The sequence below is a fragment of the Caretta caretta genome, chromosome 13 (assembly GCF_965140235.1).
Source record: "Caretta caretta isolate rCarCar2 chromosome 13, rCarCar1.hap1, whole genome shotgun sequence".
NCBI lineage: Eukaryota > Metazoa > Chordata > Testudines > Cheloniidae > Caretta > Caretta caretta.
Genome location: NC_134218.1, coordinates 28336959 through 28364771, shown reverse-complemented (window position 1 = coordinate 28364771; position 27813 = coordinate 28336959). Strand labels below are relative to the sequence as shown.

Below are 27813 nucleotides of genomic sequence, written 5' to 3'. Positions count from 1 at the left end.
GGCACCCCATTCCCATAGGCGCTTCACCCCCGCACAGGGGCACCCCTGTTCCCCCGCAGGGGTTTTACCCCCCATTTCATGCTCCACCGCCCACCCCCAGCAGACCCCGGCGCGAGGCTCCCCCTGGCGGCCGGCCCGGCGCCTCCAATCCCTTCCCACAATGCCCGTTCAGGCGGCTCGGGCCCGGCCGCCGCGGCTCCAAGATGGCGCAGGCGATATTCGAGGCGCTGGAAGGTAGCGGGCTGCAAGGCCGGGTCGGGCGGGGCGCGGGGCCCATACGGCACCTCCCGGGGGCGCCGCAGCGTCAGGCAGGGCCGCGGCTCTTCCGCGCCGGGTGCCTCCCCTCCCTCCGCTGCACAGGGGCTCGGCGGCCGCGGGGCCGCCCCAGGCAGCCCGGCCGCCCGGGGGAGGGTTCCTGGAACAGCCGCGCACAGAAGCAGGAGGCTGCGCCACCCTCCCGCTGCAGCCGCCCGGAGCAGTGTCACCCTCATCCCCGGGGGAACCGCCCGGAGCAGTGCCCCCCCCCCCCGTGGGGACCCCCTCGCCATAGACCCGGCCAGCCGGGAGCAGTGCCCCCCCCATCTCCCCCGGGGGAGCCTCCCGGAGCAGTGCCCCCCCCATCTCCCCCGGGGGAGCCTCCCGGAGCAGTGGCCCCCCCACCTCTGTGGGGACCCCCTCGCCATAGACCCGGCCAGCCGGGAGCAGTGCGCCCCCCATCTCCCCCGGGGGAGCCTCCCGGAGCAGTGCGCCCCCCATCTCCCCCGGGGGAGCCTCCCGGAGCAGTGCGCCCCCCATCTCCCCCGGGGGAGCCTCCCGGAGCAGTGCCCCCCCATCTCCCCCGGGGGAGCCTCCCGGAGCAGTGCCCCCCCATCGCCCCCGGGGGAGCCTCCCGGAGCAGTGCCCCCCCATCGCCCCCGGGGGAGCCTCCCGGAGCAGTGCCCCCCCATCTCCCCCGGGGGAGCCTCCCGGAGCAGTGCCCCCCCACCTCTGTGGGGACCCCCTTGCCATAGATCCGGCCAGCCGGGAGCAGTGCCCCCCCCCATCTCCCCACGGGAGCCGTCCGGAGCAGTGCCCCCCCCATCTCCCCCGGGGGAGCCTCCCGGAGCAGTGCCTCCCCATCTCCCCGGGGGAGCCGTCCAGAACAGTGTCCCTGCCCCACTCCTGTGGAACTCCTCCATAGATCTGGCCTGCCTGGAGCAGTGCCCCCCCATCCTAGGGGAACCCCCCCAAGACCTGGGCCACCTGGGAGAACCCCCCCATCTCCTGCAAACCCCCCTAGAGATCTGGCTTTGTACAGTGCCCACACTCTGGGGAACCCCCTCCAGAGACCCAGACTGTGTGGTGCAATGCCCCCAGACCCTCTCAGGAGACCCAGCCTGCCTGGAGCAGTGCTCCCCAGGGAGCCCCCCACCCTGGGAAACCCCCCAAAGAGACCTCGCCCACCTGGGGCAATGCCCCTCTGGGTACCCGCACAGAGACCCGGCCCACCAAGAGCAGTGCCTCCCTGGGAACTCCCGCCCCCCATGTCCCTTCCTGGGAGACTCCAGGGCTAGGAATACCCTTTCCTCTCCTGGGATAGCCCAGCCCCAAGGGCCAGGGAGACCCTTTTCCCTTCTGGGAGACCCAGCCCCCAGAGAGATCCTGCTCCTGTATGTCCTAAGGAGATCCCCCACACACACCCCGAAGTCCCCCTTCCTGAGCCTGCAGGACCCAGGGGACTCCTCCTGCCCCTCTTACTGATTGACCCAGCCCCTTCCTCTGGGGAGTTGCTGTCTCCAATGAGACCTCACCCCACCCTCTCTTCCTAAGAGAACCCCCAGGGCTCAGAGAGCAGGCCTTACCCCCTGGAGATGCACTTCCCCTTTCCCTGTAGGGCTGGTAGCCAATTCCTTTTCAGCGCCTCAGTAATAAATGTGGATCTTTCAATAAGCACTCTGTGACATTGGTTCATTATGTGCTGTAAGTGGCAGTGTGGATCAGGTTGGTAACGGATGGATGCGGTAGTTAATAGATTCAAGGCCAGAAGGACCATTCTGATAATCTAGTCCAGTAGTTCTCAGCCAAGGGTACACGTAGCCCTGGGGGTACACAGCGGTCTTCCGCGGGTACATCAGCTTGTTTAGATATTTGCCTAGTTTTACAACAGGCTACATAAAAAGCACAAGAGCAGTGAGTACAAACTAAAATTTCATACGACTTGTTTTTACTGTTCCATGACCTATACACTGAAATGTAAGTACAGCCCAATATTTGTATTCCAATTGATTTATTTTTTAATTATCTGGTAAACATGAGAAAGTAAGCCTTTTTTCTGTAATAGCGTGCTGTGACACTTCTGCATGATGTCTGATTTTGTAAGCAAGTAGTTTTTAAAGTGAGGTAAAACTTGGGGTATGCAAGACAAATCAGACTCCTAAAAGGGGTACAGTAGTCTAGAACAGTGGCTTTCAACCTTGGGGCAAAGATGTACCTTCACAGCTGTTAGGAAAGCACTTAGCTCAGTGCTGGCATTACACACAAAATGAATAGTCCATGAGACTCAGAACGTGAAACTGGCAAGTCAAAAGAGAAATAGACCAGTCCTGTTTCAATGTCCAAGCCAAGAGAAATCCAAGAGGTAAACAAAAATCATAAATCAGTGGTCTCCCACTGGGCTCAGGATCCAATTCAGTTACTGCATTTATCTGGCCCTAATGACAGATTCAGATTCTGCAGAAAGCAAATTTTCATTAAAGAAAAAATGGGGCTTTTAGTGCTTATGATTGTGAAGAAAATCTTCCAAATCTGACTATCATTTATGCAAAATGGATGCAATGTTGTCTTCCTCAGTCAGCAGATAGCCTGAAACAACTCTGATATGTGAACTGCCCCAACCATCTCAAATGGGTATTAATTCTTAAGATTATTGATTAAATTTTCAGATAATTTAGGCAATTGTGTACCTAATTTGTGAAATTACAGCAATTATATTTGCGTAACTAGTAACTCCATGGGCAAAAGATCAGATTAATGAGGAGCAAAATGGTGGGGGTCCTAAAATTGTCTTGCATCACTTTTCCCACTGAATGATGCTAATTGCAACTTTAACATTATTGTAGTCAATATTCTACTCTTGATTTCTGCTCAAGCCTCCTCCTGTTTTCTCTGGGATCAAGGGTACTATGTGGCTGTAACCCAGAAGATCCGGCCACAGACTATCATTAAAAATTAGGTCTGTCAAGCAATTAAAAAAATTAATCACGCACACTGTTAAACAATAATAGAATACCATTTATTTAAATATATTTAAATATATTTTCAAATACGTTAATTTCAATTACAACACAATACAAAGTGATCAGTTTATATTTTTGTTACAAATATTTGCACGGTAAAAAACAAAAGAAATAATATTTTTCAATTCGCCTAGTACAAGTACGGTAGTGCAATCTCTTGATCATGAAAGTTGAACTTACAAATGTAGAATTATGTACAAAAAAACCTGCACTCAAAAATAAAACAGTGTAAAACTTTAGAATCTACAGGTCCACTCAGTCCTACTTCTTGTTCAGCCAATCGCTCGGACAAACAAATTTGTTCACATTTGCAGGAGAATAATGTTGCTCTCTTCTGATTGACGTCACCTGAAAGTAAGAACAGGTATTCGCATGGCACTGTTTTAGCCAGTGTTGCAAGATATTTACGTGCCAGATGCGCTAAAGATTCATATGTCCCTTCATGCTTCAATGCGTCTGTGCTGATGACAGGTTCTGGTTGATAACGATCCAAAGCAGTGCAGACTGATGCATGTTCATTTTCATCATCTGAGTCAGACGCCACCAGCAGAAGATTGATTCTCTTTTTGGTGGTTCGGGTTCTATAGTTTCCACATCAGAGTGTTGCTCTTTTAAGCTTTCTGAAAGCACGCTCCACACCTCATCCCTCTCAGATTTTGGAAGGCACTTCATATTCTTAAACCTTGGGTCGAGTGCTGTAGCTATCTTCAGAAATCTCACATTGGTACCTTTTTTGCATTTTGTCAAATCTGCAATGAAAATGTTCTTAAAATGAACAACATGTGCTGGGTCATCTCCGAGACTGCTATAACATGAAATATATGGCAGAATGCCAGTAAAACACAGAGGAGGAGACATACAATTCTCCCCCAAAGAATTGTCACACATTTAATTAACGCATTATTTATTTAATAAGCATCATCAGCATGGAAGCATGTCCTCTGGAACTGTGGCTGGAGCATGAAGGGGCATACAAATGTTTAGTATATCTGGCATGTAAATAACTAGCAATGCTGGCTACAGAACTGCCATGCGAACACCTGTTCTTGCTTTCAGGTGACGTAAATCAGGAGCGGGCAGCATTATCTCCTGTAAATGTAAACAAACTTGTTTGTCTTAGCGATTGGCTGAACAAGAAGTAGGACTGACTGGACTTGTAGGCTCTAAAGTTTTACACTGTTTTGTTTTTGAGTGCAGTTATGTAACAAAAAAAAATCTACATTTGTAAGTTGCACTTTCACAATAAAGAGATCGCACTACTGTACTTGCATGAGGTGAATTGAAAAATATTTTTATCATTTTTACAGTGCAAATAGTTGTAATAAAATAATATAAAGTGTGCAATGTACACTTTTATTCTGCCTTGTAATTGAAATTAATATAATTGAAAATGTAGAAAAACATCCACAAATATTTAATAAATTTCAATTGGTATTCTATTGTTTGACAGTGCGATTAAAACTGTGATTTATTTTTTAAATCACTATTAATTTTTTTGAGTTAATCGTGTGAGTTAACTGCGATTAATCGACAACCCTATTAAAAATGTAATCTGGCCCCCCTCACAGCCTGATCTTGGCATTTCTGGCATGAATATTAAGACAGGAATTAGGTTTTTAAAATTTTTGAGCTTCAGTAATTTAAGGTGTTTTAATTATCAACATAAACTATTAAAATAGAATTCTAGGTGTCCAATTCTCTTCTCACTATTCCTGCTGCTTGCTTATTTCCACTTGGACATTGCAATAGACTTGTAAGTTTCACACTCTGCTTCTGATGCACTAGCAGGAGTTTGCAGTGTTGCCCTTGCAAATGCTGCAGGGGAATAACTGTAAATGTATGCGTGTATTTTAAAATATTGGTTTCTCGTGAAATAAAACAAAACAAAACTTGCATTCTCCTGCAATATTCAGTTCCCTACAGTATGGAAAAGAACGCATGGTGGGTTTGTAAAGGAGCATGAATTGCATAACAGCTGCTCTCCCCTCCCTTCCCTGGAGTTGCAGAGCCATGCTGTTCTCATAGTCTTCCCTCCTATGTGAATCTGATAAGAGGAGGAGAGTATGCAGCATCTGCCACTGATGAGAAGAGGTGCAGCTGACAGATGACTTATAGATAAGGCTAAAATTTTGTCACAGATATTTTTAGTAAAAGTCACGGCCAGGTCACGGGCAAAAAAAGTCTGTGACTTTTACTAAAAATGTCTGGGACAATATTGGGATCTGCGGAGTTCCACACTGCCTGAAGCAGGGCAGCTGCAGGGAGGCTAGGAGCCGCCTGCAGCAGCTGCGGGCTGCGGGGTACCCCCACCACCTGCAGCTTGCAGCTCCAAGGGCCCATGGCGTCCATGCACCTCTTGGCCCCCTGGGTGGCGGGGAACCCTGCAGCTTCCCACTGCTGATGTCACGGATTCCGTGACTTCCGCTTCCTCTGTGACTAAATCATAGGCTTACTTACAGATATGCTTCTCAATTGAGGAGTGAGGGAGGGGAAGGCGCTGCACCCACCCTTCTCACCTTTATTCATAGGGGTACTTCTGAAGCAAATTGCCCGGCCTCCAGCTGTGCTGTCTGCCCAGCAGGTGTAGGAGATTCTTCACCCTACATTCCGCCTACCCACATACAGCAACAGTACTGGGATTCTGGGGTTGCCATGCTTCTCCCTACAAGCTGGCTTTTTAGAAGGGGAAATGAGGAAGAGAGACCGTATCTCATTACACATACAGAATGGTGGCAGAACTTCTGGGACTCCTATCTGCTTCCTGATGGGAATGTGATGAATAAAACAGACCATGCCTCAAAATCAGTTTCTGGGACAAGGGCTACAAAATGGATGATCTCATCTCCTATTTAACAGTTAAAATAATTGTTTAGAAAAAACACCCCCAAGCTTCCATTAGGGGTTGTTATTAGATATATTGTTATTTGTTGCAGAGCTATGAAGTGTGATGGGTACTTTACAGACACAAGTAAAGAAACAGCCCCTCCTCTGCAGAGCTTATGATATACGGTCCCAGTCCTGCACGTGTCACTGAGTGTAGTGCTTGGGACTGTGAGTGATCCCATTGATGTCAATGGAGCTACCCCCAAGAGTGAGTCCTATGCTTGGCAGTAAATGTGTGTAAGATGGAGCCATAGGTTCAAATGAGACACAACAAGGAAGGTTAATAAAAGGAAAGGAAGGGGAGAAATCGAATGGGTCACAGGCAGACTGATCAGGTTACTCAGTTAAGGCATCTTGAGGGTTCTGTTACTTGAGTATATTAACTAGGTCCATGTGGGTGATACAGGAGTAGTGAGTTCTTAGCTAATCTTTAAAGTGCTGTGTATGTGTGCAGTTGGTGAGAGTCCCTCTCTCTCCCTTGTGGAGGCCCCTTGGCACCTGGGATGTCACTGCGGCAGTCCTGGAGAAGTTATATCGTGCAGATCTAAATACTCCCCTTGCAGCTTCTGTTGCACATGATATTCTTCTCTTCCTGCCCTAAACCCTGGCGTGGAGAGGATCTGTAGGAGGAAAGCAGCGCAGCTTCTCTCTGATGATTCCTTATGTCTTTGCAATCAGTTGCAGGATTTTCAAGCCTCTCCTCATGCTATTTACTAATTGGCTTCTCATCAGGATCTTCCCGTTAGCTGTACTGCTTGAAAATGATTTTACCTTGTAAGATTATTTGCTCTTTTTTATTGTGGTGCAGCAGTAGCATCACCGTGGTTAAGACTGCGTTAGGATTCAGTATTAACAGGAGCTTTAAACCTTTAGTTTGTAAAAATCTCATGGAAATGGCAAAAAGCCAAAACACAGAATATAAACTGAGTACTGTTTGAATTTTTCATGGTTTGATGAAAAATGAATTGAATCACACCCTTTTGGGCAGTGACTTCACCCCTTTTACAAGAAATCTAAACCATTCTGGGAGCTGTCCTTTGGCTGCTTTTTGTTCCTAGAGTATCAGTTATACATCATTAGTGGTTATCTACAGAGTTTTTAGATAACATTATAGCTGCAATGGAAAAAAATATTTGTGCTAAGGTGAACCTGCCAATTTTTAATTGAATGGCAAATCTGCCTCAGTGTGAATGCCGTCACTGGCTTATGGGGAGCGCTAAAATGAGAAAGACCCTAACTGAGGGATTCTTTATAAATGTTGCTGTAGCTTAAGGGAAAGTTCCTTGAGCTGGCAAAGCAGAGACCACAAGTTCAAATCTTACCTCTTCTAAGTGCTGTTTCAATTCCCTACCCTTATTATTGACTCGAGCCATGAACCTTGACCCAGAAGACAGGGAAGAACTGCTGCACATTCCTTCCCTTTTTAAAAATTTGTTAGCAGAGTTTGGGGACAACAGTGAATGCAAGCTCACTGCAGGGCCAGAGCTCAGGTCTCTTAATAAAACAAACCCCAAGTCGCAGCCACTGCACCACATGGGCTTGTGAGTAACTGTACCAGCCTGAGTTACCCTCTGTGTGACATAGTGACCTTAAACTAGTCTGAGCTTAAAATCTATGAAATTCCAAATGTTCCTGCACCTCCAAGTGGCACGTGCCACTGATCAGACCCCCTTCTGCAGCTAAAACTCTTTGCCCTCCCTGGGAATAGCTTCCCCAAAAACCAGCTCTCTCCTTCAGCTGTCAGATCTTCTTTTGCCTCTTCTTACCCACTCCTCCCATGACCATATAAAGAAAGATGAACTGGCTTTCTGCTCTTAGGATCTGGTTTCTCTCTTAGGATAACTAGCACATAGAATAGGTGGCGGGGTAGGGGGGAGCGGGAGCTCACTGAAGGAAGAAGAGCTAAGCGGGAGACATGGGGCCCCTGAGAGGGAGCCACTTTTCAGTGTTACTCGTTTAAGTTGTGTTTACTGTAGGATACGTTCAGATGGTGCAGAGTGAGATTTCAGACTCAGTGAACCAGTTCTTGTCCCAGAGGGCCTGCTTGGATGTCCCAAGGTAGGGCTGTGCTTTCCTTCTAACGCTTGCTTCTGTTTCTCTTTTAGGAATGGATAATCAGACAGTGCTGGCTGTTCAGTCCCTGCTAGATGGTCAAGGAGCAGTGACAGATCCATCCGGTCAAAATGTCAACACCTCCACCACCATCCAGTCCATGGGTGAGCCCCTCTCTTCCTTGCATGTGCAAGCAGAAAGAGACTCTTGTGGGCTGCCTTTCCTGCTGTGCCCTCTCTCCCAGTGGCCGTTTGATCTCAGCAGCACGTCCAGGCCATGCACCTCAGTAAAGGCATGAAGGGAGGGGCACTTTCTGTATGTCACAAACCCCTTGCTGCAATGAACACTCAGGTTGCTCAATTATTTGGGGACAAATCATTGTGTAGCTAATTTAGGTGAGCAAGCAGGGTGGTTGCTGGCTTAAATGCCTATGAAAGTCTGGCTTTTCACTTCAGCCCTTTATCAGCAACACCGGGATCCAGAGCTGCTTTCCCCAAAACCGGAAGGCGTAGGCCAGACAGCATTTTATCAGGGCTCACTTGGAAGATGCAGAATTATTCTGTGACCTTTCCCCAAACACACACAAGTGAACGCTGTGTAATCAGTCTCTCCCGCCTGCATGCACTGCGGCTGATTGTTCTGTCTAAAGACAGCCCAGGCTGATCCATGTGAGCCTTTTGGACGTACTTGGAAGGAGCTAGAGGAATGCAAAGTTCAGTTACCTGTTTCTCATCCTCAGTAGGACATTCTGCACCAAGAGCTCAGCTGACAAAATAGCTGAAGCTGACAAGGCAAAACAGAATTCAGCTCACCCCTCCCCTAGCTGTGACAGCAGGAAGGCACCAAATTGTATCATCCCTTTTCCGACCCTAACCGTAGTTGAAGGTAGCTCCATAGTCTGAGGAGGAGAAGGATCCTGAAGCCAGATCAATGATCCGTTCCCTTCTGATTGCAGATGACGAGGACGTGTTCCTGTGTGGGAAGTGTAAGAAGCAATTCAACTCACTGCCGGCGTTCATGACCCACAAGAGGGAGCAATGCCAAGGAAACACCCCTTCACTGGCCACTGTCTCGTTGGCTACCAACAGCGTGTACACTCCGTCCGTCACATCCGTGCAGCAGGCTCAGAGTGCCAATCGGCAGGTAGCTACACGGCATGCTTGGGGGTCTCTGCGCCACTGACTTTGGAGGGCAAGAGAACCCAGGGTGAACGTTTACTGAATCCAGTTACACCTGGCTAGTGATCTCACCCTAGGGAGGCCGGGTTCGACCCACCTTGTTCTTATCTCTTGGAATCTATTCGAAAAGTCCATATAATCCCTTTACTATGGGCTTTCCTTCAGAACAGACGTGTCACTGCTCTTGAACAGCGGGTCAATAAAGAGTTTAATCTTTTATTATAGAATCACAGAAAGGTACGGCTGGAAGGGTCCTTGAGAGGTCACCAAGTGCAGCCCGCTGCACTAAGGCTGGACCAAGGAAACCTAGAACATCCCTGACAGGTGTTTGTCCCACCTGTTCTTAAAAACCTCCAACAATGGGGATTTCACAACCTCCCTCAGAAGCCTATTCCAGAGCTTAACTGCCCTTCTAGTTAGACCGTTGTTTCTATTATCTAGCTTAAAGCTCCCTTGCTGCAGATTAAGCCTATTACTTCTTGTCCTACCTTCAGTGCACATGGAGAACAATTGAGCACAGTCCTATTTATATCTTCCCTTAACATATTTGAGGACTGTTATCAAGTCATAGAATATCAGGGTTGGAAGGGACCTCAGGAGGTCATCTAGTCCAACCCCTCCAAGTCCCCACCTCTGTCTTCTTTTCTCAAGACTAAAAATGCCCAATTTTTTTAACCTTTCCTCGTAGGTCAGGTTTTCTAAACCTTTTATGGGTCTCATTGCTCTCCTCTGGACTCTCTCCAATTTGTCCACATCTTCCTAAAGTGTGGCACCCAGAATTTGACACAGTACTCCAGATGAGGTCTCACCAGAGCCAAGTAGAGCCAGACAGTTACCTCCCAAGCCTTACATACCCCAGAATATTAGCCTTTTTAGCAACTTTATCACATTGTTGACTCATATTGAATGTGTGATCCACCATAACCGCCAGACCCTTTTCAGAATTATGACCACCAAGTCAGTTACTCCCCATTTTGTAACTGTGTATTTGATTTTTCCTTCCTAAGTGTAGTACTTTGCATGTGTCTTTATTTAATTTCATCTTTCTGATTTTCAGACCAATTCTCTGATTTATCCAACTCCTTTTGAATTCTCATCCTGTTCTCCAAAGTACTTGCAGCCCCTCCCAGCTGGGTGTCATCCACAAATTTTATAAGCAGACTCTCCACTCCAATGTCCAAGTCATTAATGAAAATATTGAATAGTACTGGACCCAAGACTGATCCCAGTGGGGACCCCACCAGATATGCCCTCCAGTTTGACAGCAAACCATTGATAACTGCTCTTTCAGCCAGTTTTGCACCTACCTTATAGTAAATTCATCTAGATCACATTTCCCTAGTTGCTTATGCGAATGTCACGTGGAGCTTGTCAAAAGCCTTACTAAAATTAAGATATATCACGTCTACTGCTTCCCTCCTATCCACTAGGCCAGTAACCCTGTCAAAGAAGGGAATTACATTGGTTGGTATGATTTGTTCTTGATGACTCCATGCTGGCTATTTCTTATAACCCTATTATCCTCTCGGTGCCTACAAACTGATTGTTTAATCATTTGTTCCAGTAGCTTTCCTGGTATTGAAGTTAGGTTGACTGGTCTATAACTTCCAGGGTCCTCTTTGTTCCCCTTTTTAAAGATAGCTACTATGCTTGTCCTTTTCCAGACCTTTGAGACCTCACCCATCCTCCCAGAGTTCTCAAAGAATATTGTGAATGGTTCTGAGATTGCTTCAGCGAGTTTCTTAAGTACCCTATAATGAATTTAATCAGGCCTTGCTGACTTGAATAAATCTAACTTATCTAAATATTCTTTAAACTGTTCTTTCCCTATTTTGGCTTGTATTCCTTCTCCCTTGTTTTTATTATTAATTGTGTATCTGGTCACCATTAACCTTTTTAATGAAGACTGAAGCAAAATGACATTAAAAACCTCAGCCTTCTTGACCTCATTAGTTTTAGCTCTCCTTCCTCATAAGTAAAGGACTTACACTTTCCTTCATCTTTCTCTTGCTCCTAATATATTTAAAGAACCTCTTTTTATTCCTTTCATGTCCCTTATGCCTTAGCCTTTCTGATTTTTTTCCCTGCCATTCCTTTGTTCTCCTCATTAGCCATTCATCCATGTTTCCACTTTTTCTAGGATTCCTTTTTCTAGAATTCCTTTTGTTGTAGGACTGTAGTTCTAACTCGGGGTGCTGGTATTGTGGGTCTGTCTGGCCTGCTGCTTCCTACATGACTGGCTGCCGCTTTCCATATCTGGGGGTGGGCCTCACTCCCACCCTTTAGCTGCATCTAGCTCACATACATAGAGAGAGGGTGCTGGATGTGGCATCCTCATCCCTGGATCTGCCTCCTAGTTCCTTCAGCGCCCAGTCTCCACGCACGACTCCGTATATCCCAGTGTGCCATGTGTGGGGAGAATTAAAAAAAACAAAAATTGCTGGAATTAAAAAAACCAAACATCTTCCCCCTACCCCAAACCTACCTTTCGCCAGAATTGAATCCATGCAGCTGTTCTTCTGCCACAGTGCTCCTGTATCCCCTCATACATACGGCATACTTTCTGCTCCTCAAATCAACCAAAAAGATGGAATTCTCCAGTAGTAAAAAAAAATGTGTTTTTTCCACCCTTAAAGTGAATCTAGCCCTGGGGAAAGGTGCTGTCGACTCTGGAGGCATCAGTTCTCACCGTAACCACAGAACAGGGACAGTGTGAGCAAAATCTCCCCCCATGCTGTCGCCCCCAATGTACCTCAATTGTGACCTGGTGGGACCACCTCTAGGGGTGAGAAGGAAGTACAGTCTTCCTGGCCATCTAGTCCCTGGCCTTTCTGATTTCACCACGTCACCTGGTTAGTCAGAGCATTCCGCTGAAGGTCTTAATGCAATTTGTTCCTCAGGTCACCTTTAATAACCATCATGGTTTGAACTGTAAACCCATAGCCAGCTCCCTATCCCATCTCCAATCCCCTGAGCCATTAGGTCTCCCAGGATTGATTCGTTCGTAGATTCTGAGGCCTGAAGGTACCACTGTGATCATCTAGTCTGATCTCCTGTATAGCACAGGCCAGAGAACTGCCCCAAAATAGTTCCTTTTGAACTAGAGTATTGGAAGGTCTAGCTCTCATTTTTCTGAACAGTGCCAGTGTGGTTCCAGAATGGCAGGATAGACCCATAGGTGAAGAGACAAACAGTAGCAACCAGTAGATCTCTAGTGTGGCCAGTCGACTGAGGAGAGCTGGAGGTAGCAGAGACTCATCGGTTTAGTAAAGAGCACATCCTCGTTCCTTTCCTGGGCATTTCAGAGATTATTTCTCTTGTTCTAATGTTGAGCCCCACCACTTTTTTTTCCCATTCTTTCAGCAAATTTCCACATACATCACGGTTCCTCCATCTCCGCTGATCCAGACACTCGTGCAGGGGAATATCTTAGTCAGTGACGAGGTACTGATGTCCGCCATGTCCGCTTTTACATCCCTGGACCAACCAATGCCCACGGTGCAGCCCTCCGTGCAGGTAAGGGGAGTGCGTTTTCCAAACAGACTGAGTCCCTGGCTGAATAGCAGATGGAGTTCTGGCTAGCAGCACCACTTGCACGGTTCAAAGAGCTGCTTTGATGTTGGTGCCTGGGCACCTTCTCAAAAACAACAGCAGAGGTCAGGTTGGAAAGCAACAAGTGATGGGCCTATGCCAAGATCTGCTCACTCACACTGCCTCTCGCAGCAGACTGTGCTGCTCTTCATAATACAGTCATCCCTGCTTCTTTCTTGTGTGCTATGATCCCCCATGAAATAATGTGCATGTTACCGTGTAATCATCAGGGACCATCCTGACTAACGACTAAGGAGATCAATGGGACGCCTCCCTCGGAGCTGTTGTTTAATGCTGTCTGCCGACTTGGGCAGGTGTCCCTGCACTGGTTACCCTCTTCGCATTCTGAGGGGTTTCCTTGTACCCAGAAGGACTACAAAGAAAATGAAGCCAATGCTTGGATTCTAGAGCACAAGATGACCATCAACAGGGAAAAGTGGCAGAACACTGAGCTGCTGCATACCCTCTCAGTCTGACCCCTGCACGGTATATAGGTGGTTGTTGGATTGCTCATTCCTTCCTTAGAAACTAGATACTGTATTCAGTAAGGTGCCCACATCTGTGTCAAAAAGGGCATTTTGCCCAGAGTTCGCTTTGTCTGCTGATCTGACAGTGAATTATGAATGATGTCATGAGTGAGGCTTCTGCAACTCCGGACCTGTGCTGCATTTTCAATGTCTTCTCTGTCTGTCTCTTGTTCCGGTTTTCAGAGCAGCTTGAGTATGCACACTGGAGCTGGGTACCTTTCCCAGCCCCCTCCTCCACCGCCACCCCCACCTCCTCCTCCACCTCAGCCCCCACCTCCTCCCGCTCAGACCCTGGGAGCACCGGGACAGCCCAGCACTGGCGGCAGCCGGGTGGTGGAAGTGTACAGCGCACCTGCTCCTCTGGCAGGAAACGGCACAGTGGAGATACAGACGCTGGGGATGCAGCCCTATCCGCCCATAGAGGTAAAGCCATGTCCCTGGCCTCATATTGAGAGCATAGCCATGGGTCATCCCTCAGATGCCGCTCTACCTTCTGACCAATACACGACACTTAAGGCTCCTGCAAGCTCATTTCACAAGCTGGGGAGAAGATGCTGCTCATGAGTCAGCTGGATTAGAAAGGCAATTTGTCATAAAATTAGTCAGGGAAAGATGTGTTAGGTTGTCTGGTAATCAATGAGTATTTCCTCTGCGGGAAAGTCATGATCAGAAAGATGTCAACAAGCTGAAGGGAATCGGGAGAACACGAGAACGATTAAGGGACCGGAGGGATTGACTTATGAGGAGAGATTAAAAGAGCTGAACACATGTAGACGTGTTTAAGGGGAGGATTTCCTATAACTGCCTGTGAGTATTGGAAAGGGTATCTGCTGGGAAGACAGAGACTTTGCAAAGGGATTGAACTAGGAGTAGTGGGCCGAAACTCAGCACAGGAAAGATTAGTCTGAATATCAGAAAAAATACCCTGATAGTGAGATTCCTCAGGCAGTTAAATAGTGTCCCAGGGGAAGTGGTGGCAGCCATGTTACTTGAGACCTTGAAACGGGACTGGGGAGTATGCGGTAGGAGACGACATGCCAAACTTCTCCAGATGCCTTTTCAGAAAGGCCCTCAAACTGTGTTACTCCAGATTGATGACTCGGTCTGCTTTGCTAACTAAACCCTTCGCCTTCCCAATAATATTGTCAGTTTGTTTAACTGGAATCTGCACAGCGGAACTTCCTTCAGAAATCTTCATGGGGTTGGTAACAGGAGCTTGAGCTTTCCACCTTCAGGGTCACAGGTTTGAGTCCAGATCCAGGTGATCAGCTCTGGAGAGCAGAGAGACAGTTCCAAGGGCTAATCAGGAATAGCTAGCTCTTTGTTTTGAGAGATTATACTTTGGTGTCCAAGTCTTGCTAATAACTCCTGAATACTTGGCAAGGTTCAGTCTGAGAGCTGCCCTTTGTGCATTGGTTTAGCCTCCCTTTGGTTAGAGAAACAGATTACCGGTTTGATCCAGTTAGGCAGGACCCTGGACTAGACAGACTAATGATCTAGTATGGCAACTTCTCCACAGATTTAGCAAATGTATTTTCACTCGTGATTGCATTATTCCAGGTGCCAAGCCAGTGTGTGGAAAGTCCTGTGTATCCCTCCCCTCCTGTGTACAGCCCAGGGAAGCAGGGCTTCAAATCCAAAAGCACTAATATTCCTGCTCCTTTGACCAATGCATCTGGAGGAAACGTGGCCGGTTTTGATTCCACCTCAACCGCCAAAAATAGGCGTTCCAAAAATGACAGTGGGCTGCAAGAAGGTATGTCTCCTTATGGCCAGCTCCTGCTCTAACCCCTAGACCATCATGTCTCCATTGCATTTCGCTTTTAGACTGGAAGCTCTTGAGACTCTGTTAGCAAATGTACAACACAGTGTACTCTTGCTATGCTATACAAAAAATCCTATACAAAAAGTAGAATTGGCACCTATTATTGCCCCATGGGACGAACTCTTGTGTTGTGGCCAGTCATATCCAATCAAATGTTCTTTGGTCCTGAATGCAATTGAATTGGGGTAGCGAATTCCCATTATGCACTCTTTCTGTTTCAGGGAAACCTAAGTCCCCCAAACTGAAGTGCACTTATTGTGACAAGGCCTTCACCAAGAACTTTGACTTGCAGCAGCACATCAGAAGGTAACAGTGAGATGCTAACCCAGATGCGGCAGGGATGGCCGAGTGGGGCGGGCTGTTGATTGCACAGGAGGCGTGAGCTGTAATTGCATCTTTTACTTTTTGAGTATGAGCTGGTTTTGGAGTCCTCTTTGCTCACTAGCTGATGAGAACGTCCACGGTTCCTGTTCCCTGGATATCCAACCACCTTCACCTCCAGAGCTGCCCCTTGGGAGTGAAAATTCAGAGTGATGCCTGAAGAGGAAGGATAAAAGCTCTAGTCTCAGCCCCGAGCAAAGATTTAAAAGCTTGATGGGCAGCTAGCAAGAGTCATTTAAACTCCAAGCCCATCCTGGGGCCCCTCACATGTTGAACACCAAGCATCAGAAGTGGCTTCTGGGCTGGAACAGGAAGAGAGAGCAGAAAGATCTCCCTCCCTGTAATTTGGGGTGGGGGGAAGAGAGAGAGAAGAGGACAGGGTTCCCCTCTTCCTAGTCTGGAAGCAGAGTGGGAGGAAAAGAAGGGATCCCCTGATGCTGGAGCAGAAGAAAGGGGTTTTATTCTAAGCCAAGCAATGACGGTCAAGTGCCTTATTGGGGCAGTGCAGAAAAACGTGATGATAAGCGTTCCGACTTCATTGCAGAGGTCCTCCCCACCCCCAAACTACTCCTGGGCCGTAACTCTGTGTTCTGTATATAAGGCCTGTTTTTCCCGCTCCACCCACAAAATCCATTGACGCCAGTTGATCAGGTTCCCAGCCCTTTGCTGGGGATGCCCAGGGGCTAATCTGCCAAGCAGCGAGGTTCTCAGTTCACTCCTGGGACAGCTGCCCCCTGTGATCCATGCTTACAGGCCACCACCTCCTGTCATGCATCTTCACTGATGTGCTGCGGTCTGCCCTGCAGCCACACAGGTGAGAAGCCATTCCAGTGCATCGTGTGCGGCCGAGCCTTTGCGCAGAAGTCCAACGTGAAGAAGCACATGCAGACCCATAAGGTGTGGCCGCCGGGGCTCGGGTGCACCATCTCCCGCAACTCCATCACGGTGCAGGTCATGGCGCTGAACCCCAACCAGCAGGAGGACGAGGAAAACCCAGGTGTGCTACTCTTGGAAATTGCCTACTAGGAAGCAGAGCGACACTCCCAGGATCTCTGAACACTCCTCATTCCCAAAGCTCCTCCAACCCATGTATCCCTCATGTTAGCTTCCTCTGGAGTTAATGCCAGTGCTGCCACTATCTGGAGACCGAGCATTTAGCAGCATCTATTAGACTATTGCACAGATCAGACATGTGGGCTAATGCAACCCTGTGTGCTCTGGCTTGCCGTTCTGCACTGCTCAGGGTGGTGAAGTCTCGTCTAACTGGCCAGTCCAGAATTCTCTTGGTGTGGAGGAGTTCCCAGCTGGCATCCAGTGGTGTAACCAATGTTTACACCAACCTTCCCCGAACACTGGCATGGAGGGTGGGGCAGACCATGACTCAGCTCTGCTAGTTCTCAACGGGTATGTGGTCCTATAGGGCCATAACCAGCTGGCATAAGTTACAGAAGTGTAGGGGCTGCTCTAATGTACACTGAAGCTAGGCAGCTAGTGAATCAGGGATGCGTAACTGGCTAGCTGATGCCTCTCGTCTCCTGCACTGAGTAAATCTTGATGGAGGAATGAATATGGCCTTAGATCGTCAGGGACCCGTTGAGTTCTCTTTTCAATGAGACAGCTGGAACACAGCTGGGAGCATGACAGGTAAGAATAGTGAGTCACAGAAGGGTAGCCAGAATAATCAGGGCCCTTGCTAGTCTGTTGTAAAGGGAAGGCTAGGGGAATTGAATTGTCTAGCCAGAAGAATTGGCACTTAAGAAGGGAGCTGGAGGCTGGCCCAGAGACCAAAAGTAAGTGTCACATGGCAATGGAGGGCTGGGGCCTTAGTCAGTTTTCAAAGCTGTTCAAAAACTGACCTCAGGAATGCTTCAATTTGTCTTTCTCTCTGTGCCTCTGCCCGTTTCTCCAGGCTTAAGCCAGGCCTCCAGGAACTCTCCCCAGCAGCCTCAGGCCATGGCCCCCGCAGAAGAGAGTGAGGTTGGCAAACTGGAAGCCAAGCAGGTTGTCCTGATTGATAGCTCTTACCAGTGCCAGTTCTGCCCCAGCAAGTTTAACACCTATTTCCAGCTCAAATCGCACATGACGCAGCACAAGAACGAGCAGGTGGGTGACACAGTGTGGACACTCGTGTTTGTGGGGCCCGCATCGGTAATCAGACTGAGACGTTAGTTTGGCTCCAAGTGGCCTTGGTCTAATTATCAGTGAGGATCAGGTAGAAGTGGAATGAACATGGCAGGTTCTCCCCAGCACAAGGAGAGGCTTGTCTTTGTAGAGTGCTTGTGGCTCTGTTATAATCAAGTGCATTCACATCATAAAACCGGCTGCTGCAGTGCTGCATTGTGCTTCTTGGCTCTTCTTGTGTGGGTCTGGATTGGAAAAGAGCAGCTTCAAGCAGAGCCCCAGCCCTGCTGTGTTGCTTGGAAGAAATCAGCCAAGGGGTGGGCTAGTTGGCAGCTGTGGAAAGCTGGAAAAACCAAATCCAGAACGCTTTAAAATGGTCAGCAACCATCGAGTTGTGGAGTAGTTGCCTATGGAATCATGTGATCTCATTTCTGTTACTCTTATCCTCCATCTTCTGGCCTGTTCCACTCATTTGCTGTGTGTCTTTGGCAAAGACTGCAGCTTTTGGTGTTTACAACGCCCAGCATGCAGGGTCCCCGATCCTGACGAGGGCGGTTGTAATGTTGAGGCTGCATGTTCCCAGAGTCTTGTTAAATCCTAAATCACTTAGATGCTTTGGAAAATTGCCCACTCAATGACTTGCTGAAGGAGGCAGTATCAGAGCCTGCAAGAGCATACAGGAGTCCTGAGTCCGAGTCTTACGCCCTCACGCTTGAGTACACCACATCTGTTGGCAGGGGAATCGCACTGTTTTTATCGCCAATGTGCGCCACTCTCGTAGCTCTCCCTTCCTCCCATAAACTCCTGCCTCTTCCTCCAGGTGTACAAGTGCGTGGTGAAGAGCTGCGCTCAGACGTTCCAGAAGCTGGAGTCCTTTCTGGAGCACATCAAGAACCACCAGGAGGAGCTGAGCTATCGCTGCCATCTATGCAGCAAGGACTTCCCCTCCCTGTATGAACTGAGCGTCCACCAGTACTCCCACAGCCTGCTGCCCCAGCACAGCCCCAAGAAGGACGTGGCCGTGTACAAGTACGGTAGCAATCCGAACGGTGGTTACCGGGCGCAGCAGGAGAGAGTGACAGCCTCGCGCTTCAGGCGGAGTGCGTGTGCTCTCAGACCCAAGCGCTGAAGGGACACGAGGGGAAGCATGTGGGACCTTGTTTTCAGCTGCTGGGATTATATTGGGTTCACGTGGGGCATAGCTGAGTGCCCCGCTGCCTGGCGACTGTGGCCAAACACTGTGTGCACAGAATGTGAGTCTGAGGGCTTAGGTGCCACGGGTGCTGTTGGTGCTCACTGCATTTACATATGGAGAGTGAGCGGGCTACCCGGGTGAATTAATCACAACCAATATCTACAGTAAAAGGTGTCACTTATGTACCAGTGCGGTGGGCGTGGGAGCTGTGTCCAGGCAAACGTAGCCGTTCCACAACAGTCTCATTCTCTTTTTAAAGCATAGCGAGCTTTGTTGACCTGGAAAGCTGATAGATGGTTGATGGAGGGAGCAAGTGAGACTCTGGTGCCTTGCTCTGTGTTCTGGGAACAGCACTTACAGTGCTATGGAAATGCTGAGGGGAAGATTGCAAGTAGATTGAGGAGCACAGTGACTTCTTGGAATGCATCTGGGAGCCTTGTCTGGATTATATACCATTATATTATGTGACTGCTGCTCCTTAGAAAGGCTTGTAATTTCTAGTTGTCCTTGCACCTGTAGAGAGGCCGGGGTTCATCTTGCAATGAGTTAAGAGATGAGTGATTTTCTCTGAGGGCTTGGCTCTGTTTAGGTTTGATATTTCCCCTTGCCCCTCCATTCTGTATTTCTTATAATGGGGTAGAGGAAGGATTCTTAAATTAGCAGAAGCCTTGAAGTGGAAATCTGGGTTTGCAAACTCATGGGGTTAGGATGGGGGAGGGGGTTATTGCTGCTCTCCAAACACTTTGTGTTCTGTTCCTGTTTTTAACCAAACATTGGGAAAACTGAATAGAGAATGTACAGGGTGGATAACTGTCTGCAGAGATAGAGTATGGTATGGCTGCTGTGGCTGGTCCTTGCTCACATGCTCTCTTCTGTCTCTCCTCATTCAGGTGTGTCAAGTGTGTCAATAAATACTCCACCCCAGAAGCGCTGGAGCACCATCTGCAGACGGCAACACACAACTTCCCCTGCCCTCATTGCCAGAAGGTGGGTGGGGCTTTTTGCACGAGATGACCCTGGAGAGATGTTTGGGTTTCTGAGGGGGATGGGGAATTTGTCTCCCTTTCCTCTCCCTTTCTACCTCAGTACAGACTGGCAGGTCCTCTAGGACTTCTCAAGAGAGGGAGGAGTGTTCTGGCCCCCTTGTCTCTCTAGAGCAGAGTCCATTCCTCCCCACAGTGCCAGCTCTTCTGCTGCACCCCATTCACTGATCAATACACTTTTCTCCAATTTCCTGCCATCCCCTCAACCCTGCATCATATTGAGCCCCAATCCTGCAAAGGGTTGAGTGCCCTGAGCCCCAAATACTCTATTGACAGCGAAGGACACTCAGCACCTGACAGGATCTGTCCCTTTTACAGTACAGGAATGCTGGATGTTATGCTGGCCTGCCTCACCTCCCAGAGTCAGGGATGGCTACAGGAGCGAGGCTGGCTTTAGTGTGGTTTCTGTGGTTTCTTGGCTTCTCCTTCAGCCCCCACTGTGACCATTAGCCTGTTCCCTCCTTGAACCATTAGGCACATCCTGCCTACAGGAAGAAGAATGTAGAGCCCCAGCCTTGCTAACCCATCGCTTGTCTCCCATCCAAATAAACCTCTATGTGCCCCTCCCACTGTTGTCCTCTCCTCTTTTGGATGAATGCTGTGTGTCCTTGGAAAGGACAAGCTTGTCCTGATAGCGTGTCTGGAGCTGGACGCCCAGGCAGCCTTTGGCTGTGGACGTTCTGATCACGTCACCCCCGGGGGTTGAGGGGCAGAATTGCGGGCGCTGAATTCTAATACACTTTGTTTGAAAATCTAGACTAAAATGTGGACCCTTGCTCCTCTGTTTATAGCTAAGGAGGTGAAAATCCTGCAGTGGGGGCAGGAACAATCTCAGAGGAAAGACCACTTTGTACTGAGGTAGCTCGGGAAGGGGAAACGCACACCTGCCATGGTTAGTAACCCATCTTTCTTTATGTGTCGTCCTTTGTCTCCGAAAGAGACAGGTGCTCTCTGTGCAAGGCTGTGGCCATGTTAGGGTTAGCTTGCTGCTTTTCACATCTGCATGTAGGGCAGTCCATTCCCCCTCTCCCATTGATCCTTGGGGGACTTCCCAACACACAGGGGCAGCAGCCTGTGACTCCTGCTGTTGGAAAGCCCTTTCGCTGGGCAGCTTTTTTTTGCTTCTGAGTTTGTGAGTTACTAAGATTGCTTCTGTGCGGAGGGAGTGTAGCGTAGTGGTGAGCATGCAGCACTGGGAGCTAGGAGTGCTGGGTTCTCTGCCTAGCCCTTGTGCGGACTGGTGGCATTATCGTCAGCAAATCATTGGACTGGTGTGTTTAGTTTTCCCGTGTGTGAAATGAACTGTTAATAATGTCGGCATGGCAAATGTCACCCATTAATGGATAAACGCTTTGGAACCCTGTGATGGAAGATGATTGGGGGATGCACAATACTGTTAGTACGAAGTGCAACGGGCCCCTGCCACAGTTGGTCTCAGTACTACCCCCAGGAAGTGGGCAGAGAGGGTGCTTCTCAAATATTCCCTTCTTGTTATAAAAGCTATTTCCAGGGGTTGCAGCCTGCACAGCTTTAGCATCTGACGCTGTTTTAAAGCTGTATTTGTGTTTTCCTCATGGGGTTCTGCAGGCCTCCCCTTGGGTTTTATCTAGGTAAAAATCCCTCACCCCTTGCACGTGCTCCCTCAGAGAGTGCTCCAGCCCCGTATGGGGAGCAGGCTTTGAGTCTGTGGGAGCTGCTGGGCCGGCCCCGCAGCCCAGGAGGGATTAATGCTATGCCCAGTCTGGTCAGGCCTTTTCTTCAGGGCACCATTGATTGGTTGCACTGACAATCTTCAGCAAACCCCAATATCTGACCCCTGACAAACTACCAGCCCCAACGCATTCTTAATGGGGCTCTGCTGAAGAACAGGGCTGTCTGGGTCCCTGGATCTGACAGGGGCAGACCATCCTGTTACAGTCCCCTCCTTTTCTGTGCTCACAGGTGTTCCCCTGTGAGAGGTACCTGCGACGGCACCTCCCCACGCATGGAGGAGGGGGCAAATTCAAGTGCCAGATCTGTAAGAAGTTCTTCCGCCGGGAGCACTACCTCAAGCTGCACGCCCACATCCATTCAGGTACGTGCTTCCTCGTGTATCCTTTCCGCTGCGTCGGGCTTCCTTTCTCTCTCTGGGGAACCCCCAAGGGGCAGAGCTGTCTGGATGGTATTTAGTGAGGATCAGTATTCAGTGCTCTTTTGATTCTGTTCCAGGCTAGCCAGAGTAAGTAGTGTATTACACAACCTTTGGTGCCGACTGCTTTTCAGAGTAATACCGTGCTGCTGAGACAGGGTTAGCTGTTGAACCAGCTTGGCGATCTCACATCAGCACCAGCTGGGTGATGGGAGTGCAGCACACAGCCAGCCTCCTCCCTTCTCAGGCTTGCTGGGGCTAGCAGCGCTGTCCTGGAGGAGGAGCACTCAATGGGAGGTGTAGCCATCCACCCATTGGCCAGAGGGAGCATTGCTGACAGGGGTCCTTTCAGGGAGGAACTACAGCAGGGGTTCTCAAACTGGGGGTTGTGACCCCTCAGAGGTTATCACGTGGGGGGTCGCGAGCTGTCAGCCTCCACCCCAAACTCCACTTCACTGTCATCATTTATAATAATGTTAAATATAAAAAAGTGTTTTTAATTTACAAGGGGTGGGGGTGGAGGGGTCACAATCAGAGGCTTGCTGTGTGATGGGGTCACGAGTACAAAAGTTTGAGAACCACTGAACTACAGAGATAGGTGTTGGAGTGGGAAGGAGTCACTTCTTTCTGTACTCATGATTCGGGCCTTCCTGTCCTGCTTTGGAATCCGAGCACACCCAAAGGCGCTTGGGCCTGATGGCGTGTGGGGGGTTCTCTCTCTGAGGCACAGTGCTTCACGAGGGCGGGCTGGAGGTGATTCGCCTCTGGAGTCTTATCTCTGTTTTTTATTGGGCTGGAAGATGATGCTTTCCTGTGACTCTTCTGCCTGCCCTGTCACAGCATGGGGAGCAAGTGACACTGGCAGTTTGGAGAAGCTATGCGGTCTTCAGAAAGTGGCAAAGGGACCTGCCGTTTGGGGAGGGAAGTGGAGATTTGCCATAGTGTCCTGTGCCCCCTACCTTGAGTGTTGTCGCTTCATCACCTTTGGGCTTTCCACACAGCTATCTCCCTGGAACCTGCTGTTAACACGCTAGGGACTGGCCATTCCCCTCGTCTGGGGCTGAGCACACTTGTCAGCCCAAGGGGTGAGGAAATACACTTGACTCCATAACCAGCAGGGAATCCTTCTGCTCCTTCGGCTCTGGGCCAGATGTAACTAGAGGAGAGGCCTTCGCACAGCGTGGCTATCAAGTCTCCATGCTGAAGTGGGTGACCCAGCTTGCAGGGAATATCACAGAGCAGGAAAGCGGAGACTGACGCTGCTGCCCAAGTGGAGGGACTAAAGGGTTATTAGAACAATGATAAGCCCTGAGGCCCAGTGCAGCCTGTATGTCCCTGACAGTGTGTCTCTGTCCTTCGCAGGTGAAAAGCCCTTTAAGTGCTCTGTGTGCGACGCAGCCTTCAACCGGAAAGATAAACTGAAGCGACACATGCTGATCCATGAGCCTTTCAAGAAGTACAAATGTCCCTTCTCGTATGTACCAAGTGACCCCTGGCAGCCAGGAGCAGAGCTGGCTTTGTTGTTCCTGAGATCCCACTGGTCTTTGGGAAGGAAGGTCTCCCTCAGTCTGCACAATGAAAGGGCTTCAGAGTAACAGCCGTGTTAGTCTGTATTCGCAAAAAGAAAAGGAGTACTTGTGGCAACTTAGAGACTAACCAATTTATTTGAACATAAGCTTTTGTGAGCTACAGCTCACTTCATCGGATGCAGTGAGCTGTAGCTCACGAAAGCTTATGCTCAAATAAATTGGTTAGTCTCTAAGGTGCCACAAGTACTCCTTTTCTTTTTTTAATGAAAGGGCTGTTATAGGCTCTCAGAGTGTGTGGATAGCCCATATTGAGTGGCACCAAACAACCCACTCTTCTTGGGGAGGCTCCATGCTCTAGCGATTTTGAGCAGGGAGCTGGGAACCAGCAAGTTCTAACCCCAGCTCCTACCACTTGCTTGTCGCAATCCCTTCATCTCTGCCTCATTTTCTCCCTGTGTAAGATGGGGCTGATCCTACTGCCTCCTGGCGAGGTTGTGAGGTTTATCACATCGCACTGGTAGAGCACTTAAAAGTGCTATATATTAGCGAGGGGTTGCCTGAATGTGTATAAATACCATGCGCTCCGCCCTCAAAGGCAGTGTTGCCTAATGCATGAGGCACATGGGAAGGTTTCTTAGTTCCACTTCAAAATGTCTTTAAAGCTTTGACTGAGATATGCCCGTCCCTCTCAGGGTTACATTGTGTTGGCAGGACAGGGTGGGGAAGATGCCCCTTGCTCTCTGCATGGATAGAGATCTTGGGGCACAGTCTGGTGCCTTTCACTGGCACTGTGTCCACTGAATGCATCTTCTGTTTAAAAAATGTGGAGCCTTTCAATAACTGTCCGTGGTCCCCAGGGGTGGGGGGCGTCTGGCTTGGAACGTGGGAAATGGTTGCCCTCATTGCTTGGGCTGGAGGAGTCCCCTACCCTGAAGGGTAATTGAGAAGACATCAGTTACTATGACAAGAGGCTGTACACAGAGATACATCCTATCTCCCAGTTAATGCGGAGTGAGATGGCTTCAGAGCCTTGGTAATGCTGGGGCCAGAACTCTAGCCATAGGCCCTTGTACATCCCAGCACCAATGGGTACGTTTCAGATACAAGAGAGAGACCCCTGGCATAACATTGTCTTTCTTCAGTGGCCTCAATTCACTTGGCTTCTCCCCACTCCTCTCCCATCCCAGTCAGTTTGCAACACCTTTGCCCCTGCTTCTGCCTGCAGCTGCTTTGAAGCACTGTTAATACCGCTCTGTGAGGGGACCCGTGACAGGCACCGCATGACTTTCCAGTGGAAGCCATGTGCATCCACATCGCAGCACTCATCTTGAAATTGTGGGGCCCCTGTCGTAACACCCGGTGGATACACCCTGAGCTCTCCGCGGCACATGGGTGGTGAGCGATGATGTCTGAGAGCTAATGTATGTACCTCTTTCTGTCCTCACCACCCCCAACCCGATTCAAGCTGGTTACTGGGATTTTTATTCTTACAGAAGCCACACGGGCTGTAATAAAGAGTTCAACAGGCCAGACAAGCTGAAAGCTCATATACTCTCCCATTCCGGTAAGTGGGACTGTAGCTCTCCCCTTGCTGCCCATAGCTGTGAATGAAAATGCTGCTTGAATTCAACCTAAGTGCTTAGAGAGCCTCTTAGGCAGGAGGCCAGTGTGCATATCTCCTGGCTTTATTTTTCAACCAGAGCAGTAGTAGGGGTAAGATGCCTACGAACTGTCAAGCGAGTGGATTACTAGTACCCTTTATAGCAGTGAATAGTAGGACTCTTACCCTTCTCAGCACCATTGCTGGATAACACTAGTCTACATTGATTCCACCCACTAAATACATTGTCCTAGAATCCACAGAAGCAAGAGATGCCAAATCCCTTATGAAATCAGTCCGCTCCATTCCCTGACAATGCAGGATTCTTCCCTGAAGGATACTCTCCTGCTTTGTCCAGCTATGACTTGGGTGATGAGACATCCACCACCACTTCCCGCGGGAGATTTTCCACAGTCCAATATAAGGAGTTTCCCATGCAGTAAAACTAATAGTGTCACTCACTGGTTCTGCAAGCAGCCCCTGGCTTTGGGATTTCTACCTCTGCTCCTGCAGGCCTACTGGAAGAGCCCACTTTCCATTTGCAGCTGTGTCTAAGATCCATGCACATTTGAGGCTATACAAATAATAAACAATGTGGCCAGCTTGGGATATAGGAATTCTGAAGCAGAGTCAGGATATTAGGTGTGCTTATTTGCATATTAATACCAAGAATGCTCTTTCTGCCCCATACCCAATAATGTCCCCATGTCAAAAGTAATCTCTTGGAATTCAGATGAGCGTTTGTCTGAGTTCCACATCCACAGCCACACCCCTAGAAACAAGCTCCCAGGGAGCCCCGCAATTCTTGCCTGACAAGTAGTACAACTGTAGATCTCTCCCTCTCCTGTCTCTGTCACGTCCAGAGCCCTGGACAGAGCAGCTGGATGGAGTATGCACTGAAGATGCAACTGATGGGGGGCATCAGTTTGTTCCTCCAGTGAAATTAAGGAGTTTCAAAAAATCAGTTCATTTTCTTTACGGTTCCTAAACCAAGCAAATCTTAAGTTTAAGAGCATGTGTTTCACTTTTGACTGTGCTCTTGTGAAATTGCTTTCATGGTATATTGCTCAACTCCCTTTAGGGACAGGAGCAATGCTGTCCTTATGATAAACCCTGAAATTAGGGTTCCAGATCACTTCAGGCTCCAACCTGCCGTACACATTCTCTGCTTATGTGCATTTTTTTAAAAATAGAAAACGAAAAAATCTGATCTCTTTGCGGGAGGGGGTGATTGTTTTAAGCAGTAAAAGCACCAAATAAAAGTATTTTGGGGAGCTTTGGGTGGGGATTTTTGTCTTGTTTTTGCCAAGCAATAGTTAAAAAATTACTCGGCTTTGAAGAGCAGACACAACTATTGAGCCCCGTTGCAGTGCGATTAATGGGTCCATCCACCCTGTAAGGAGGGTTCTGTAACTAAGCTCTTTCTCGTATTGTGCTTGGCTTAGGAATGAAGATCCACAAGTGCCAGTACTGTAACAAGTCCTTCAGTCGACGGGCCCACATGGTGGAACATCAGCGCTCACACACTGGAAACTACAAGTACCGCTGCCCCACTTGCAGCAAGGGCTTCACGCGCCAGAAGTATATGAAGGACCACAAGTGCCGGCTGAACTCACCCAAGGACAAAGAGCTTCAGATCAGGAAGGCCCAGAAGAAGCGGGGAGCTCGGCGGAAGGTGGGCCTTCCTCTTCCCGGCCAGCTGGCCCTGGCAGAGCTGAAGGACAGTGCAGAGGGGGAGAACCCCCGGGAGAGTAGCCCCAACAAAGAACAATTTCGGGAATCAGACGCAGTCCTGTCCATTGTGGTTGGTGGGTCGGCAGCTGCAGATTCGGACCTGGTAGTCCCCGGCCAGCCCAGCAGCATTGCTTCCAGTCTTGCCCTGGCAGAGTTGCAGACTGGCACAGATGTGCCGTGCGCCATGCTGGCTGTCCCCGTTTACATTCAGACTACGGACTGATAAAACTGTGACCTGTGTGTGCTTGGTGAGCGGTAGGGGATCCGCATTTTCTTCACCCACTGGTGGGGTGGCCAGACTCATGGTGAGATGGGCTGAAGTGTCTGGATCACAGTGATACAGAGACCAAAACTCTTAGGGATGGAGATGGGTAGGGGAGATAATGACTTTCATCTCCACCTACCAAGGTACATGACTCCATAGAAGCCAGTGATGGCCAGCAGGTCTGGAGGGGAATGGTTACATTTTCTTGTCCCCGTTCAGCACTTGTCAATGCGGGGTGGGGTGACGAGGAGCCCTGAATCAGGATGGGAAGAATGGTAGAGACCATGAGCAGAAAGCTTTGCAAATCACCATCTGCCCCATTTATGTTTTCATTGTAAAATCCATATATATGGGGATATATATCCATATATATATGCCTATATATGGGGAGGGGCATGTCCAAGTGCAAATACATGATCCTTCCTCTGGAAGCAAGTGCATCCTCATATCCTTTGGGAACACTGTTCATAAATACCCTAATAGACA

General features: G+C 49.0%; 1 protein-coding gene across 4 annotated transcripts; it reads left to right on the top strand.

The window, feature by feature from the left end:
* The first annotated feature begins 157 nt into the window (after positions 1-157).
* ZNF341 (zinc finger protein 341) lies at positions 158-27813 on the top strand. Of its 4 annotated transcripts, none has more exons than XR_012664733.1 (15): positions 158-234; positions 8264-8374; positions 9166-9353; positions 12752-12904; positions 13690-13929; positions 15067-15262; positions 15553-15637; positions 16519-16709; positions 17622-17815; positions 18654-18862; positions 19919-20015; positions 22013-22145; positions 23562-23673; positions 24954-25123; positions 25222-25293. XR_012664733.1 is itself a non-coding variant. In XM_048820183.2 (15 exons), exons 1-15 carry the CDS (start codon positions 204-206, stop codon positions 27283-27285), a joined length of 2523 nt encoding a protein of 840 aa, XP_048676140.1. In that variant the 5' UTR covers positions 158-203; the 3' UTR covers positions 27286-27813. The 4 variants fall into 4 exon arrangements, 2 of the variants coding, with proteins under 2 accessions (XP_048676140.1, XP_048676141.1); XR_012664732.1 differs by having other exon boundaries at positions 24954-25149; positions 25222-25290; XM_048820183.2 differs by lacking the exon at positions 24954-25123 and adding an exon at positions 26774-27813 and having other exon boundaries at positions 25222-25292.

Bases quoted from the DNA above. Each gene is read 5' to 3' on its own strand.
- ZNF341 (XM_048820183.2), top strand. From the start codon at position 204: ATGGCGCAGGCGATATTCGAGGCGCTGGAAG. The intron at 20,016-22,012 runs GTGGGTGGGGCT...CTGTGCTCACAG, and splicing joins CCTGCCCTCATTGCCAGAAG to GTGTTCCCCTGTGAGAGGTA. The intron at 25,293-26,773 runs GTAAGTGGGACT...TGCTTGGCTTAG, and splicing joins TCATATACTCTCCCATTCCG to GAATGAAGATCCACAAGTGC.